The 17,225-nt window shown below is 47.7% G+C and overlaps 1 protein-coding gene across 2 annotated transcripts in view; it reads left to right on the top strand.

Moving 5' to 3' along the window:
* RILPL1 (Rab interacting lysosomal protein like 1) overlaps positions 1-17,225 on the top strand; it is a 97,694-nt gene that overhangs the window by 45,508 nt on the left and 34,961 nt on the right. For both annotated transcript variants that reach the window (XM_069215005.1, XM_069215004.1), the window contains exons 3-4: positions 14,216-14,334; positions 14,793-15,011. In XM_069215005.1, coding sequence (XP_069071106.1) covers positions 14,216-14,334; positions 14,793-15,011 — 338 coding nt within the window. The remainder of the gene's footprint in view (positions 1-14,215; positions 14,335-14,792; positions 15,012-17,225) is intronic.

The following is a 17,225-nucleotide window of genomic DNA, read 5'->3' as shown; positions in this document are numbered from 1 at the left end:
GTCATGCAGATATATTTAGGCATCATCTGCGTACATAGATACGATGTGGTGGGTGTTAGCCACCGGTATACCCCATATGTGTGCATAGCTCCGTAGTTTAATCGCTAGTGGCTCCATAGCAATAGCGAACAGCAATGGGGATAATGGGCAGCCTTGTCTGGTGCCTCTGCCTATGGGGAATGCTTCAGAGATAACTCGTCCATTTTTGACACGAGCAGTGGGCCTGGAGTAAAGCGTTTTGATCCAGTTAATGAAACCGGCACCAAAGCCGAATGCTTTAAGTGTGTGTAACAGATAGTTCCAACTAAGGGGGTCATTCTGACCCTGGCGGCCGGTGCCCGCCAGGGCCACCGACCACGGGAGCACCGCCAACAGGCTGGCGGTGCTCCAACGAGCATTCTGACCGCGGCGGTTCAGCCGCGGTCAGAAGCGGAAAGTCAGCGGTCTCCCGCTGACTTTCCGCTGCTCGTTTGAATCCTCCATGGCTGCGGAGCGCGCTCCGCAGCCATGAGGATTCTGACCCCCCCTACCGCCATCCTGTTCATGGCGGGAAAGCCGCCATGAACAGGATGGCGGTAGGGGGGGTCGCAGGGGCCCCCGTAAGAGGGCCCCGCAAAGTATTTCAGTGTCTGCCTTGCAGACACTGAAATACGCGACGGGTGCCACTGCACCCGTCGCACCTTCCCACTCCGCCGGCTCGATTACGAGCCGGCATCCTCGTGGGAAGGGAGTTTTTCCCTGGGCTGGCGGGCGGTCTTTTGGAGACCGCCCGCCAGCCCAGGGAAAAACTCATAATACCCTCCGCGGTCTTCTGACCGCGGAGCGGTATAATGGGGGCGGAATTCTGGCGGGCGGCCTCCGCCGCCCGCCAGAATCAGAATCACCCCCTAAGTGTGTCGAATGCTTTTTCTATATCTAGAGATAGGGCCACTGCTACCGAGTTTGTATTACTGTGTATTATGTGTAAGAGTCTCCTAATGTTCAGGAAGGTGCTTCTGCCAGGAATGAAGCCTGTTTGATCATGGTGTATTAAAGTCGGTAAATAAGGGAGGAGACGGTTTGCGAGTATTTTTCCTAATAGTTTGCAGTCTGTGTTCAGCAAGGAGAGCGGCCTGTATGATTTGACATCTAGAGGGTCGCGGCCTGTTTTTGGAAGGACGACTATCAGTGCCTCGCACATTGAGTCCGGCAGTTGTAATTTATGGTGTGCTTCGTTGAATACTTCTGTTAGTGGGTGTAATAAAAGGGAAGCATGGGAATTGTAATATTCTATCGGTAGACCGTCTGAGCCGGGCGCTTTATTACGTGCTATTTGTGATAATGCAAGACGCAACTCTTCAATAGTGATGGGGCCATCTAGAGTGGCGGTGTTATCGAGGATAAGTTGATTTTGGGGGACCAGGCTTAGTGTGTTGATAATATGTTGTTCTGGAGGTTGTGGAGGGGGCGTATAGAGGGTCCGATAGTATGTGGATAAGGCATTGTTTATGCCTGCTTGGGTATTAACGATCGTGTCAGGGTTTAAGCATATTGCGCCAATGGGTGTTAGTTGTGATGGTTGCTGAGTCAGCCAAGCTAATAATCTACCAGATCTGTCGCCTTCAGCGTGTTGTCTGGTCATATAGTGTCTGTAATCGTGTTTACTCAGTCTATTGTCTGTCTCCTTATGAGAAGCCCTAAGCAGATGTAGTGTTGCTAGTGCGGGTTCACTATTATCATTTGCATTTTCTGCATTACGGAGCTTTATTTCTAAGTCTTGTAATTCCTTAATGAGTACCTTTCTGATCCCTACCGTGGCCGAAAGGCAGTGACCCCTTATCACCACTTTATGAGCGTCCCATTCTATGGCACGGGATGGGGTTGTATTTTTATTTGATAGAAAGTAATCGGTTAAACTTTTGGAGATATCATTTTGAAAAGGAGGATCTAGGAGGGCTTCTGGTTGCAAACGCCATGTTGGTATCCGAGTATGTATGTGTCCCCATGTCAACGTTAGGCATAATGGGTTGTGGTCTGATATCGTGCGTGCTAAATATTCAGATAAGCATATTTTGTGATTAACCGTGGCGGATACAAAGAATATATCTATCGTAGTATGCAGTTTATGGACTGGGGAGAAGTAAGAGTACTCGCGGTGAGTGGGATGATGCACCCTCCATATATCTCTTAGTCTATTGTTTGTTGCCCACTGCGCCAGAGATTCTGAAGCACGATTGGCGGGGGCTGCAATGAGTGGGGGAAATGAGCGATCCATTTGAGTGTCTAGGACGCTATTAAAGTCGCCTCCCCATATGCTTTCCAATGTGGGGTCGCTAAGGTTGCCAGTAGTCGCGCTGGTTCGTGTTTGGGGAGTATAGTGCGACCAGGGCTAATGGGGACCCGTCTAAGGTGCCTTCAAGTATTACATATCTACCGTTTGGATCACATTGCGTGCGGGAGGGCGCGAACGGGACACTGGGTGCTATCCAGATGGCTACTCGGCGAGCAAAGGACGAAGAAGTAGTGCCAAATAATTGCCCCTTCCATTTTAAATGTGTGGTGTCTAGGATAGATTTGGTGAAATGTGTCTCCTGTAGGAAAGCTATGTGTATTTGATGTCTTGTGAGAAAGGCGTGAACCCTTTGGCGTTTCCGAGGATTTGCCATACCCTTAACGTTCCATGTGAGTGTTTTATATTTTAGAGTTCCTGGATGCTTGTGAGTGGCCATAGTTGTTTTGTGTGTGTTATATGATCGGGATTATAATTATCTAACGACCCGGTATTGACATTGTTATGGGACTCAGTCGCTGTGACTGGCGGACAATCAAGAAACAAGCTGTGAGCTGTATTTTTGTTGCTACAGTCTGCGTCTCTTGTGTGTTGGCTGCTGTTTCTATATTTGGCCCGCCTTCTATAGATCCCTACTCCTAATATAGAGGTGCACCCTAAAACAACATACAACGAATAAACTATTAACATATAGAAAACAATACCGGAAAAATCCAGTGTGAGGTAATTGTCCATATGGAGCAGGGGGGTGCCAGTTAGCGTTGGTGCAAAGGTACGGTCTTACCCTGCCCGAGTTTCGCATAGTTTAAAAGGCGAAGCACGTCAGACGGGGGGCACCCGTTGACTGCGAGACCACGTGTAGGAGCCTCAAAGAAGCTGCGATTAAACTTTTAGGCGTTAAGTGAGCTAGTCCGATCACTCATCAGATGTCGTCCGCTGTGCGTGGTGTGAGAAGAGGGCCACATGTGGACTCAGTTGAATCAGAGTTTAGATCTTGTTCCTGTTCGATTTCCGTTTGCAAGGGTAGGGCGGCGGTGGGAGCATTGACAAAACTGGATGTTGTTCGAAGGAGCCGAGAGCGCTCGGATTTTGCCTGCTCAGGTGAGGGTCTGGCTCCCTGTCTCTTGCGTTGCTTTTGGTTCCTCGTGGAGAGAGATCTATTGTCGTCTTGAGTGCTTGCGTCCAACGGGTCGGCTAGGCCTTTGGCGTGTAGCCAGGTCCAGGCATCTTCCGGGGTGGTGAAGAAGAGGGAGCGAGAGTCATCCTGTATCCGAAGTCTGGCTGGGAACATCAGTGCGTATTTGATATCGTGTTTGCGAAGGCATATTTTAACACAGTAGAAGGAGTTACGTTTTTTTTGCACTTCTGCTGTAAAGTCTGGATAACCTGTTATCGTAGCATTTTCGTAGCACACTGGGCCTGATTTGCGGAATAGTTGGAGGATAAGGTCTCTGTCTCGGTAGTTAAGGAGTCTTATTATAAGAGGCCGTGGTTGTGAGCCAGGTGCTGGAGGTCTGCCTGGAATTCTATGTGCTCTTTCAACTGAGAAGAACCTCGGGATATTATTTTTAAGGATTATGTCTATGAGCCATTGCTCAATGAACAGTTCTGCACTTAAGCCCTCTGCGCGTTCAGGGAATCCGACCAGGCGTATGTTGTTGCGGCGAGACCTGCCTTCTGCATCTTCTGTTCTGCGCTTTAAGAAATCAACTTGCGTTAGCTGTAGTTGCAGGTCTTTCATGGAGCCAGGCAGGTACGTAGTGTCTTTTTCAAGTTCAGATACTCTATCGGCTAGAGCGTGTTGATCAGTGCGAAGGATATTGAGATCTTCTGTTACAGAGCCTATTTTGGCTTCCAAGGTGTTCTTAGTGTCTAGAATGGCTTGCAGTATTTTTTCAAATTGTGAAGTATGTGATTATAAAGTTAGTTCCAGCTTCTGTAATGTTGATTGTGCAGTGGCGTGAGCTTCCGGAGGGGATGTTGTAGTGTGGTCCATTTTGGTGAGAGGTGCCCGGGTGGTCTTTGGCTTCACCATTTGAGAGATGCAGCAGTGACTGTGAATTAGTGTTGCATTTGGGGTCCCTGCGGCGAAAGCCACCAGATCAAGTGTTGTGGCAAGCCGGCCGGCCGGGGTTCAAGTCCGGCAATTAACCGAAGAAGTAGCAGCTAGAAGCGTTGACTATCTGCTTAAAGAGGCTGCAGTTGGCGGTGTCATCCGGGTATCACGTTGTTGAGGAGGCGTGGATATGGCGCTTCCAGATCAGGTGGAAGCAGTGTTTGTGCTGGATGTTTAGGGTTTCTTGAAAGGAATGTTTAACTTATTGTGGAGCCTCGAGCTGACGAGTGTCGCCAGGAGGCTCCCCTAATGTTTTAATCTGCGCTACTTGTGCCCCAGGGATTCGTCCGCAGTTTATTCTGTCTCTGCCGCTACCCTCCTGCACCAATTACATTGTCTTCACTAATTCTAGCTTTTTTGGTGCCTTGGGGGGGGGCACAGTGGGGCTTGAGGTGATGTTATTACTCAAATGCGGCCAGTCAGTGCACCTGGTATGCAACACGTTTAAGAGGGGCGCTTGTACAGTTTAGTTTACTTTGCTGACGAGTACGGTATTACTGAGCCGCAGGAACTTGGTCCCACCGAGGTCCGAGGCACCTAAAATGGCGGCTACCGATCCTGCGAGTGTCCAATTATGCCTTTTTCCAGGCCGCCTCCCGAGCCGTCAACAGCGTCTGTATTAAGTTTCAGAAGTCCCGAGTATGGGACATAGCTTCAGGACGAAGTGTGGGCGCCCGATGGGTGCCCGCGGTAGGAATGAGATTGATTCTAACAGGCGCGCTCCGGCGCAGCATTCATCGGAGCAGGGACGCTTGCGGGAGGGCTCGGCCGGCCCTGTGCACGCAGGGCAGCCCCCGTGGGCCAGCGGACAGCTCCGGTGCACACGACGGGGTCGCGGCATCGAGCCCTTACCTCTCTGGTGGCGACGGGGTCCGAGTGACGATTCCGGCACGGCCGAGCGCGCAGCCCCCAATCAGCTGGGCTAGGCGGTCCACGAGGCGAGCGCCGATCTTGGCGATGCTTTTTTTTTCCCCCTCTGGGATCGCAGCGTCCTCAAAGCCGCGTACTCGATTAATGGTGCAGCACTTTGGGGTCCCCCGAACGGCCTCCTCACCCTGCCCCAGGGAGGGCTAGGAGCTTAGCGACAGGATAGTTGTGCGGGCTGGGCGACGGAGCTGCGGTTTATGCTGCCACTCCGATTGCCATCTTGGCCACGCCCCCCAAAGGTTTTCTTGATAACTATTTTTCACTCTTATTTCAGCAAATGAATTGCTGTGTACCCGGTATAGAATGAAAACCCATTGCAAGGTGCAGCTCATTTATTGGCTCTGGGTACCTAGGGTTTCTGATGAACCCATTGCAAGGTGGGGTTCTTGATGAACCTACAAGCCGTATATATACCCGCAACCAGAAGAGGCCAGGAGACGTAACGGTTTATTGCTTTTAAAATTCTGACATCGCAGGAAAAAGTTACAGAGTAAAACGTGTAGAAAAATGGCTGGGTTTCTTTTCACCTCAATTTCAATTTTTTTTTTATTTCAGCTGTTATTTTCTGTAGGAAAACCTTGTACGATCTACACAAACTACTCCTGGTTTCACACCCATTTCTGTCACTAACTGAAAGGAGGTTGAAAGCAGAAAAAATTGAAAAAATTGGGTATGTCCCAGTAAAATGCCAAAATTGTGTTGAAAAATTGGGTTTTCTGATTCAAGTCTTCCTGTTCCTGAACGCTGTGAAGATGGTGATTTTTAGCACCGCAAACCCTTTGTTCATGCCATTTTCAGGGACAAAACCACAAGCCTTCTTCTACATCCCTTTTTCCCATTTATTTTAAATTACATTTTTGCTGTACTTTGGCTAATTTCTTGTTCTCCTTCAGATGCGTCTTGATGCGTCACTGGAGGACAGCCTCCATGTGTGCCGCTCGTTCTTTGGACAGTTCCTTCGACCGGCCTAGTGTCAAGATGTTGGCCATTGACATTCCAGATACCTGGAGTATATTTTCTTGCAACTTCGTGGAGGAGCAGCCTTGTATAAACTGGGCTCTGATCTCGTCTTCTGCGTTCAATATGGTGCACGTCCTTGCCAGCTCGAGTCGAGTGTAGAACACGTTGACTGACTCATCTTGTTGTTGTCTGGCTTGGCGCAACAAAAATGGCTTGTAATCAGGATTTACAAGCGATTTGAAGTACATTGCGAGAGCTTGATTTACGTGTTGTAGGTATGCAGGGGACCTGCTTCATTGAGAGACTTTGCAATTTTGTGTATTGCTGCATCTCCCAGGTGTAGGAGCATAGGGTGTTTCCTGTCATTTTCAATAGCTATTGCGAAATACTAGGTGGGCTATCCAGTCCCTCCATTTTGCTGAGAGGGAGAATCGGGGCACCTCACATGTGAACAGCTCAGGAGTGGGAATTGAGGCCATCATTTGTGTGAGGTTTTGGCCTGGATGTAATGAGGAATTTCCTGCGCTGCACGGATGTTTATGCGGTTGAGATTGTGTGTCTCCCTTGCTTTCCTTTTAATTTGTTAATAGTCTTTTGCGTGGCCTGAAATGTTACAGTCCCTGTCCTTTTTTGTCTCCGTGTCTCTGGGCTCTTTGTTAATGGGGTTGAGTCACACACCTCCCCCGGGGCCTTGTAAATACTGAAATGCAGGTGGGTAGGCCGTACTCACAGATCAGTTCGGGTGGCAGCATGTCTGTTGTGAAACCGATGTGGAGTCTACACATTCCTGACATTGGTAAGGGCGGAGTTACTTGATACCATGGGGAAGCACAAGGCGGCAGAACCCGCAGTAGGTATTGCCAAGTATAGCAAAGCATCCCGGCGCATTGACAACCAAACTCCAAAAGAGATTGACTAGCTTTTTGAGGAGGTGTCTACACACTCCCGATGTCGTGCAGCAAGCCAGGAGAAACAGGCTTCCTTGGTGAGGGCAGAAGGCGTGCTGCAATTAGGCCTGTTGAGGGAGCAAGGGTATGGCCAAACACGCTGTTGGCTCAGACCTCCTGCGCAGGAGGCAGAAAGACCAGGAGCCTGGGTTGTGCCATGTCCGGAGCGATGGGGCACCGCAACAGGGGCCCGTGCAGGGTCACGGTGGCCTGTAGTGCTGGCTGAAAGGTCTGCACAAGTCAGTGGAGAGATACATAGGCAGACCACAGTCGGATTACTCTGCTGAGCGGGCAGGGCTGTTAGGGTGAGCATTGCACCGGATGAGTGAGGCTGCGGGCGAGGTGGTAGCAGTACATTCCCACTCATCGCCAATTGTATCGGGTGAGCACCTGAGGGTTTTCAAAATGTCCTCAACACAACTAACTGACACTACTTATAGGTTGATGTGTTAATCTAACTTCCTTGCAGGAAGTTCGACACATTTTATTTCCTCTATCCCGATGTCACGGTCAGGACCAACAGGGTGTTACGGGCAGGGAGTCTTCGTTCAACTCCCCTCAGGTACATCGGTTGGTGGGGTGAACCACATAACATCCCTGTAGGACTATCAGCTGTGCCAAATCCACACTACTTAAGGGCCTCAAAGTCCTGCTGTGCAGGATGCCTGTTGGCCGCCACCAGGCAAAGCCCGGGTCAAGGGCAGGCTCGTCCTTCCCTGTCATTGCTAGGAAGAGCCAGGGAAGGGCCCCCACCCCTTATTTTTGGAATGGACATCCCTACCCGTAAGCCACATTAATGCTTCTGAACTTTAACTTTTAACTTCTGTGGCTGGCGGTTTTATTTTATTTACATTGTGCGTGTTTGTGGGGATTGGTCCTCTCTTCCGAAATCTTGGGGGTTGGACGCAGGCCATTTTGTGGTGATGTAGCGAAGCCAGCGTGACCAAGGAGGGACCGACTGAGTCCTTGTGATCAAGAGACCTGTCTTTAAGACTTACAGGAAGGTTTTGTGCTCTGGATCGTGTGCTGGCGAATTAAATAAGCCTTCCCACCTAGTACCTGTTGTTGCTTTGCCCCCTTAATTGATACCAGTTCCTGGTGGTGTAGTGCCAAACCATACTTGGAGCTAAGGAAGCTATCCTATCTCCATTCTGTTTTTCAAACTGATTTCCATCTTAACTGGCCTTGAAGCTAGTGTTCGAATTAGCACTTGGATGTTGGTGTGATTGTGATAACCGGGTTTCAATAGGGGCAAGGAGTTAGATTCAAGCACTCTGCCGCTGTGTCTTTGGGTGAGCTGAGAGTAAACTTTGCAGCTGGTATTTAGACTTAGGGGGTACTATGTTTAACTCTGACTAAGATCTGAAGTAACATGTTGCACGCAAGGGAAGATGTGGGGAGCAGGCTTTTTATATTTACCCTGTTAATATTCTAAGGGGGATCCCAATCTTAGGTTAGCCGTTGGGAAGGGCAATCTCACCTGAGTAACTGAGTTACTTGATAACATGGGGAAGTGCAAGGTGGCAGAACCTGCACAAAATATTGCCTAATACACCAATCTCTGACAGAGATCGACCAGTTAATTGAGAATGTGGAGTCGATTACAGGGGCTGTTATGGCTATGACGAAAGTGCGAAAACAATCCCAAACAATGTCTAGCTATTTTGAAAGACCAATGATGCCACTAACCGGTCAGTGCCTGGGGCCTGTGCAATCAGACGGTGAGGGAGGCTGTAGCCCCACTCCCAGGCTCACCATTATTATGTCAAAATCATCTTCTTGCATTGACGGAAGACAAGGACTGGTCTGTACCCATTAATGATAGGAGTGTACAAACGTATTGTTTAACACACCCTACCAACTTCTGATATGGTCACTTATGTTTTCCTTATCATAGAGCTTAAAGCAGAGGTGGGTAAACTGAGATCGACAGTAGGTCTTTTCATGGGCCAAACGGATAAGATCTTCACTCTAAAGGGAGTAACAATGCAGTGTGGGGGTTGCAGATGCCTTGAATTGGATCCGCAAGAGTAGCTATTCCAGTGGCACCAGTGCATAGGCCCACAATTAATTCTAGGGAGAGCTTGTTCCAACCTGCTTATGTGACCCAAGAGATATCCAGTGAAGCCCCGAATCCTAGATATATGATCAAACTCAAGACTCTTAGAGCAAGCAGCAGGAATAGTAATTTTTGACCCTACTGGGGTAAAAGATGGGATATATTCAAGAGGAAGCAATCGCTCAAGTAGCCATCCCACAGCTGGTTTTAGACTAGCAGTGGTGAGATTAGCAATGGTCATTGTCCCAAAATTGGCTGACCCTAGGAATTTTGAAGGTGAACAGTATCCTAAGAACAAAGTAGTTTATTTGATAGGACACATATGAGGATATATGGCTCAGTCATCGGGGAAGACCTTATGGGAGCTAGAAGATGTTCTAATGCTGCAACATCTCTCAACACAATCAAATTAGTGTTTAGGAATAGGCACATAGTGGATGGCCATGTTGCATTGGACATCCGGACCTTCCCGCCCAACGAAACAATATTCAGTTTAAATATGTAGGATTAAGGGAAAGGGAACTGCTGGAATTAGGTGAATCCACCCATTTGTCAGCTGTTGGGCATGGGCTGGACAATGATTGACTTGGGGCTGGCTTAGGTATTTCCTTTCAACCACCAACCCCAAGTAGAGGTGGACACTTGCTTGTGTAAAAACTGTCAGACGCTGTCATTAGGGGGCTTAAAAACATGTAGCAAAGTGGGGCAAGATGATTTGAGAACTATTGATGGTGTACCAGAAGCTTGTGGTGATTTTAATATCCTAAAACCGTTTTATATGTTTACTTCCCTTGATAATAACAGCCCCTCTCGTCCAGGAAGGGTCCATGGCTTGGCTGATTATGTACACCTGGGCAAAGCAGAGGCAGGAGCCATTTCATCAAATGTCCTAGAAACTTCAATCGAAGGCAATAATTGCCTCTTGTGCAGTTCCAAAGCAAATCTATTGCAATCTACAACCTGAGTAATCTCTTGGAATGTAGCCAGACTTAAATCTAAGTTGCTACCTCCTCATTGGTGCGAATTCACTGATGATTTTGAAATAAGTTTCTTTCAAGAAACATGGTGCCCCAGTCCAGTATATAGACCAAGCTTTTTGACATACTTTATGCTGGCAAGGCTGCGCAAAGTGGTAAGGCCAGCAGATGGATTGGTAACTTTGGTTAAAACCTTCCTAAATTGTAAAATACCACAATTAAAAACTCAAAGTGAGGATATATTGGGTATTAAAGTAAGTAGTGTTAGAGAGTCTGTCGCGGCATTTTTTAACATCTATGCGAGAGGGGAAATGGGTGGTGCTGCCTCACCAGCGATCTACTCTTTGGAAGCCTTGGATAGGCAGCAGCCTGGTATCAATCTGATTCTTGCTGGGGATTTTAACACTACTTTTGGGCCCCTTGATAGGGACAATATTGAAATCACAGCGGAGGAGATTTAACGATGTGCTATCCCCAGCTGGAGGTTTACCTGGTAAAAAGATGGACGCGGGCTGCTGTCCAGTTGAAAGCATTTGCAGTCAAATTTGGAGTACTGGCCACAAATTGGAGGACTAAATCTGACCGGAAGGGGGCATCTACTTTTAACAACTTGAAGTCTAAAAGCCGCACTGACTACATTACGGTTGTTTTGGAGCTTCTTATTCAGAGATGATCATCCAAGAATGACTGGAGATCGATCATTATCCCCTTTGCCTCTCGATGGAAGAGCTTTTTTAATAAACTCCTGGTCGATTGTCTAACCCTTACTAGCACTAGAAATATTGAACATACAGCCGATAAACGTTGCCTTGAATGGTAACAAGTAAGAGGAACTTGACTTTTTTGGTAAATAACAGAAACTGCACCCAAGAATTCCTGCCTAAACTACTACACTGCAGGGAGGTAAATGATGGCAAGCACGAAATCATTGAAATGCACATAAAATTCTTTTAGGCAGGACCTGCCCACTTTCTAGTTCCCTGTGCAATTAAAAAGAAGGCCCCTCGCAGAGGTGGTAGCTGGTTTTATAGTGAATGTAGGAAGCTAAGGTGCACTTTAGCCATGGCTATAAAAGCAAAAACCTCTTCCATGATAATGACCACTAGGAAGGCTTATAAATTGTCATTGGTCAGGGCCAAGAAAGAGTGGGACGATAATAGATAGTGAGGCCTTGAGGAGACATGTGCATCCAAGGACAACACTAATTTTTAGAGGCTAGTGGTTGTTTTGGTGATGCAAAGTTCTGCCGTCTGCGAGAAGCAACAAACTTCCTTCCACCCTGCATTCCCTCAAGTCGTCCAATAAAAATGGCACTTCACTTGCCCATGGCAGGAAACACCCCAAAACGCAACGTGGACACATTGCATTCTTCCTTTGAAAACTGACTTGTTTTTTGCAATGTACCTAGCTGTAGATTTATTTTTACCCATAATTCCCTTGCAAAAATCAAACGGTGAGGAAAAAAAACACATTTTCCTCACATTTATGTGATGGAAATTTCAGGAAACTGTGGGGAACCAAGAATTTCCTTCCACCCGGCATTCCCCCAAGTCTCCCAATAAAATGGTACCTCACTTGTGTAGTTAGACCTAGTGCTTGTGACAGTAAACGGCCCAAAACACAACATGTATGCAGCACATTTTTCCACCGAAAACTGACCCTCTTTTCCCGATGTGGGTAGCTCTAGATTTTGGACCCTACCTCACCCCACACCTAGGGAAACCTGGCTAACCCCTACATTTTTTAAAACTAGACATTAAAACTGTGTGGCTGGGGCTAGTGCCGCAACAGGAACGGATGAAACCAAGGACAGTGGGAGTGCTTACGTGGAGACACCTTTTGACGTAGGTTGGCTCAGTTTCGGTCGCTGTCACTAGGCCCAGCCAAACAAGTAGGGCAGAGTTTTTATTGGCACAGGTGGGGCAGTGCTGGGTGGTTGGAATTTTGTGGATTCTTACAGATTCTGAAAGATTCCATCACAGAAATGTAGGGAAAATGTGTGACTCCAGACAAAGTTGGAGATTTGAAGGGCACTGTCGGTCAGAAAATGGTGTGGGGTGCATTTGAAGCACACCTCCCTGAACTTCCCTAGGTGTCTACTTTTCAGAAGTGACTGGGCCTGGTAGGTTTTTTCAGGTAGCAGCCTACCCAAGCCCAAAAAGTGGAGCTGCTCACCGTTGTAAGCGGGACAATATTGGGAGTTAGCCAAGCTCTGCTGGCCCATATGTGAAATCAACACCAAGAAGAGTAAAACCCCCTTTTCTTTACCATTGGGATGAGATGCTTTAGTCAGCAGGAGCCACCCATTTTGAGGGGGGAGGGGCATTGCCATGCCCATACTGGGCATCCCCCACCCCTACACTAATAAATATTATCCCTGGTGTCCCAGCAGGCTTCTGCCTCCAACAGGGGTGGGCAGAAAGACTATGTTTTGGGGGTGGGGTCATTGACAAGGCTATCATGGCCAGCCCCTACCCCATACTAGTAATAATAAAAAAAAAATCTGTGGTGTACTAGTAGGCTTTCTGTTCCCCAGGGGGGGCAGATTGGGTACAGGGCCAGAAAACCGAATTGTACCTAATTATAATGGGTGATGCAAAAGACTTTGCCTAAGGGGCTGCTCCCCAGCCCTGAGGTCTACTGGGTGGATCTCTGCTTGGGGATCGCCCTCCTTGGCTGAGATAGCCCCATGAGCTTCAGTGCAAAGAAGGTGAAATGAGCCAATCGGCTCATTTCACTTGTGCGCTGATGTAATTTCTCTGAAAACAAAGAAACAGCATTGGGAGGCTGGGAAGCTTTCTCCCACCTCCAGAGGCTGTTTCTATTTGGAGGAAATCCTTCTGGTGGAGGGATTTCCAGTGCGGTGTATGTCTGATGGCTGTGAGCCGTCCACTCACGGGCACCATGGCATCAGACGGCGCCCAGCCGTCCGACGCACCAAACAGGTTAATGTTGATATGGTGTTGTTTATATGAGTTGTATGTTATTAATTGCTTTTATGGCATCCACTAAAATAAAGTTTTGACATAGTGTCTTTTTTTTCGTGTAAAATTGTAGTTTCCTATTTCTTTGTGCTAATGAATCAATAGAAAAGGCACTGCAGAGTTCAATATTGTAGTTCTAGAATTCTGTATTCTAGTCTAAATTCTGTATTCTAAGTGATGTAATCGTGTTGTGGTTCGGATTCACTGAATGGTGAGTGCCCTCTGTTCCAGTGATACCTTCATTAGTTGTCTTAAGCAGGAGTAGAAATTATCCTGTCTAAGTACTTCATTTGAGTAGTGGGCCAGATGGTTTGGGGAGGCACTCCAAAATCACGTCCCCTTCAGAGTTCCAAGTTTCACTCCCACATTTGTTTTCAATTCTTCAGGTCACTCATTTGGAATATATGTTCTTATTGCATCCTTTGTAATTGATCTTGAATAGTAAGTTAATTATGCATAATTGCAATTAGAGATCTCTAAACAGACAAACTCAGTTATGTAGGTCGTAGATTGGTTGTTCAGTATCTCTGCCTTTCATACTTTCATTCTGTGACCTACTTTGTGTTGCAGAATGTTGGCAGTTTTCTGAATCGGTCCCCAAGAGGAATGTTACAGTGCATAAATCCACACTGAATTACCTTTGATTCTCTGCTTGTCCAGGTCTGCAGTGTGCAGGAAATTAGTCTTTTGGAAGGCTTGGGTTGCCTGAAATGAGCTCAGGGAATAGGTCTCTTTAACTGGTCAAGTAAATTGCAGAATCCATCTACGACCAGAGGTCAACCCACATTCTGTTTTATAAACTCTTATGTTTACCAGTTCTTATCACATAAACATGTTATACTAGCCAGCACTGCTTCTGGTGAAATACTTTGATTTTTCATTCCTAAAGATATTCCAAAAACCTTCTCTAGAAAAGAGACACTTGATAGTACTGCATCATCATTAAAGACATAAATAGCATCTCCTCTTTTGCTAGGGATGTCGGAGCGAGAACGGCAAGTGATGAAAAAATTGAAGGAAGTGGTGGATAAACAAAGGGATGAAATCAGAGCAAAGGATCGGGAGCTTGGCTTAAAAAATGAGGACATTGAGGCAGTAAGTATTTTGTTGTCGGCCCAAGTTAAGTTAGTGTGAGTAAACACTGCTGTTCATATAAAACATTATTTATCACCACATATACTCCAAAAGGGAAAAGTTTAGGGTGAAGATTTGCTTTGTGCCACTTCCTTCTGCTGCTCATGAGTCATGAGCCTTAAATATCACCTTGAGTCTTCTATCCTTGTTTTCAATCTGATGTCACCTTTCATGCTACCTTTGCCCCGTTTCCATATTGATGTAGAGATTGTTCGATACTAGCTGATAGATATTTATTGCTCATCGCTGTCATCCTAAAAGTCAAGCACTTGCAAAATTGTCAAAGAAAGATAATAGTTTAAAATTAAATCCAAACTACTGAACCATCACGCGGGGTACACTTACAACTGCCTAGTTTTGTACAACTTTCCCAACAATGTACAGCCAATGACAAAACATGTTTTATTATTGTGTGATAGTTGCAACAACAGCAAAACCGATTAATGAAGATCAACCACGACCTTCGGCACAGAATCAATGTAGTGGAGGCTCAGGGGAAGTCCCTGATCGAGCAGAAAGTGGAACTGGAAGCCTATATGCAAACCAAGGAACAAGAATCGGGAAAAATGAGGATGGAAATTGGAAAATTAAGGGAAAAGCTGCAAGGGCAGCAGAGCCAAAATGGGGAGGTGGTGAAGGTAAGAAAAGTTCCCAATGTGACAGATGTAGCACGTTTGCAAAATATTGTTTTTTTTTTTTACTTGCTTTCGCTTATATATTGGTTTATTGATTTCACATACTTGTGTAGCACATGATCACAGTAGCCATAGATGTGCTTTATTGTTCAAATTTCTTTATTGATGAATTGGACTTAAAGAAACGGAAAAGGGGAAAGAAAGGGATAAAGACACAGGAGGGTGTTGCAGCACCCAACATTCCCCAACGAGAAACAGGCAGCAGGCCGGTTGCCCCCTTAACCTCTCTCCTCGCCCCGCCACCCCCGGAAGCGCTAGCCTGCAGTCGTGGCTGTGGGATAGATAATGGAGCCGCGCGGACCCCGCTCACGTGTCTCAGAGACTTCTATTCTTGTAAACGAGGAAGTCGCAGATATCTAGGGCATGTCAATTCTCTAACCTCGCCGGAAAGCAAAGTCAGAAAGGGGTGTCATAGCTCTCTATAGGAGTCCCCATGCGATGAAAGGGATAGGGTGATCCTCTCCATTCCAAGGATCAGCCAGTTTCTTTAACCACCCCAGCTGCGTAGGAATCCGAGACGTTCCCCAGTGAGACAGTATATTTTGGAGAGCTGCCCCCAATGCCGGACCTATCTGTCGGCCCTGTATAGATTTGAGCGGGAACGTTAGGGTATTTGGAAGACCCAATAGGATATAAGCCGGAAAGCGTGGAAATTGGGTGTTCATGTGAGTGTCGATGTCGTGTAGGATTCCCTCCCAGTACCCAGACAGCTTCGGACATTCCCATATTAAGTAGGTCAAAGTGCCTATATTGTTGCAACCCCTCCAGCAGAGGGGTGAACGTGTGCGGTCCAGTTGGTGGAGTCGGGCCGTCGTGCGGTACCAATAAGTGGCTATCTTTATCGCAGTCTCCATGCTTGCAGCGCTGTGTGGTGTGCCCTGTAGTGAATCGCCTCCCAATCCTCCGGCGCTAGGGATATCCTCAGTTCTGCCTCCCAACAAGCTCGGCCCGGGATGCTAGGAGTTGGGACTGTGCACTGTAGTAGGTCATACAACTCTGATATAATGTGTTTTTTCTGATTTCCTAGTCAACAACCATTTTTCGTACTGTGTGAGGGGGCGACTGGCTTTCTCCCTATACAAGGGGTGTGCAGCACCCAGTGCCAAATCTGAAGCTAGCGCATTCTCTCTGTCTCCCGGAGAGACTGGGACCTTCCTAAGGTCTTCGAAGGAAAGTATGCCCTGCTCGTTGAACAGATGTCCGACAGAACGTCGACCAGAGGCCATCCAGTCCTGGTAGGCACGACAGTCCAGGCCCGGAGAGAAGTCCAGGTTCCCCACTATGGGCGTCAAGGGGGACGAAAAGGAGGTCAGACCACCCGAACGAGTTGCCTGGTCTCACTCCTTCATTGTAACTCTGGTAACAGGGGACAAGGATAAACCCCCTGGTCTATAATGGCGCAGGAGGAATGGAATCCCCTACAAAGAAGCGCCCGCCACCGCCCGGTCCATGAATAGCCAGCGCTTGTTCGTTTCCGATCTGGACCACTCCACCAGATATCTTAGCTGCGCGGCCCTATAATACTGTTGCACATCCTGGACTCCCAGGCCCCTCCTCCTCACCCCCCATATAAAGCGATTGATTTCTCTCTGCAGCGTCGGTAGGGTGCTGGACGGAGGCTCTGCAGGTAACGTTTGAAAAAGGAAGAGGGCCTTGGGGAGGATCAGCATTTTGATGGCTGCTATTCTGCCAGTCCACAAGATGGGGTAGCGTCTCCACTCCGGGAGGTCGGCCCTGACCCCCCGCAGGAGGAGCCGGTAATTCACGTAGGCAGTCTCAGACTAGGTAAGGGATGGAGTCCTCCTCCCACCGAGGATAGGTAGAGCTGTGTTAACTCATTCAACATCTCCCTCAGGAGCACAAGGTCAAGCACCCAAGACTTTGATAGGTTCACCCGGAAGCCCCGACACAACACCGAAAGCATCCATTTCCTCTAGAAAGACCGGAAGAGCCCTCACCGGGTCATCGAGTGTCACCACAACGTCATCTGCGTAAAGCGCGATCATGTACGCTTCCCCTCCAAATCTGACCCCGGAAATCTCCGGCCTATCCCTCACTGTCTGCGCAAAAGGTTCCATGTATAGAGCGAAGAGCAGGAGGGAAAGTGGGCACCCCTGGTGGGTCCCGCGGCCCACCAAAAAGGGGGCAGATGACACC

Source organism: Pleurodeles waltl, chromosome 11, assembly GCF_031143425.1.
Source record: "Pleurodeles waltl isolate 20211129_DDA chromosome 11, aPleWal1.hap1.20221129, whole genome shotgun sequence".
NCBI lineage: Eukaryota > Metazoa > Chordata > Amphibia > Caudata > Salamandridae > Pleurodeles > Pleurodeles waltl.
Note: the sequence above shows the minus strand (reverse complement) of the source record. Positions and strands in the feature narration are given on the sequence as shown.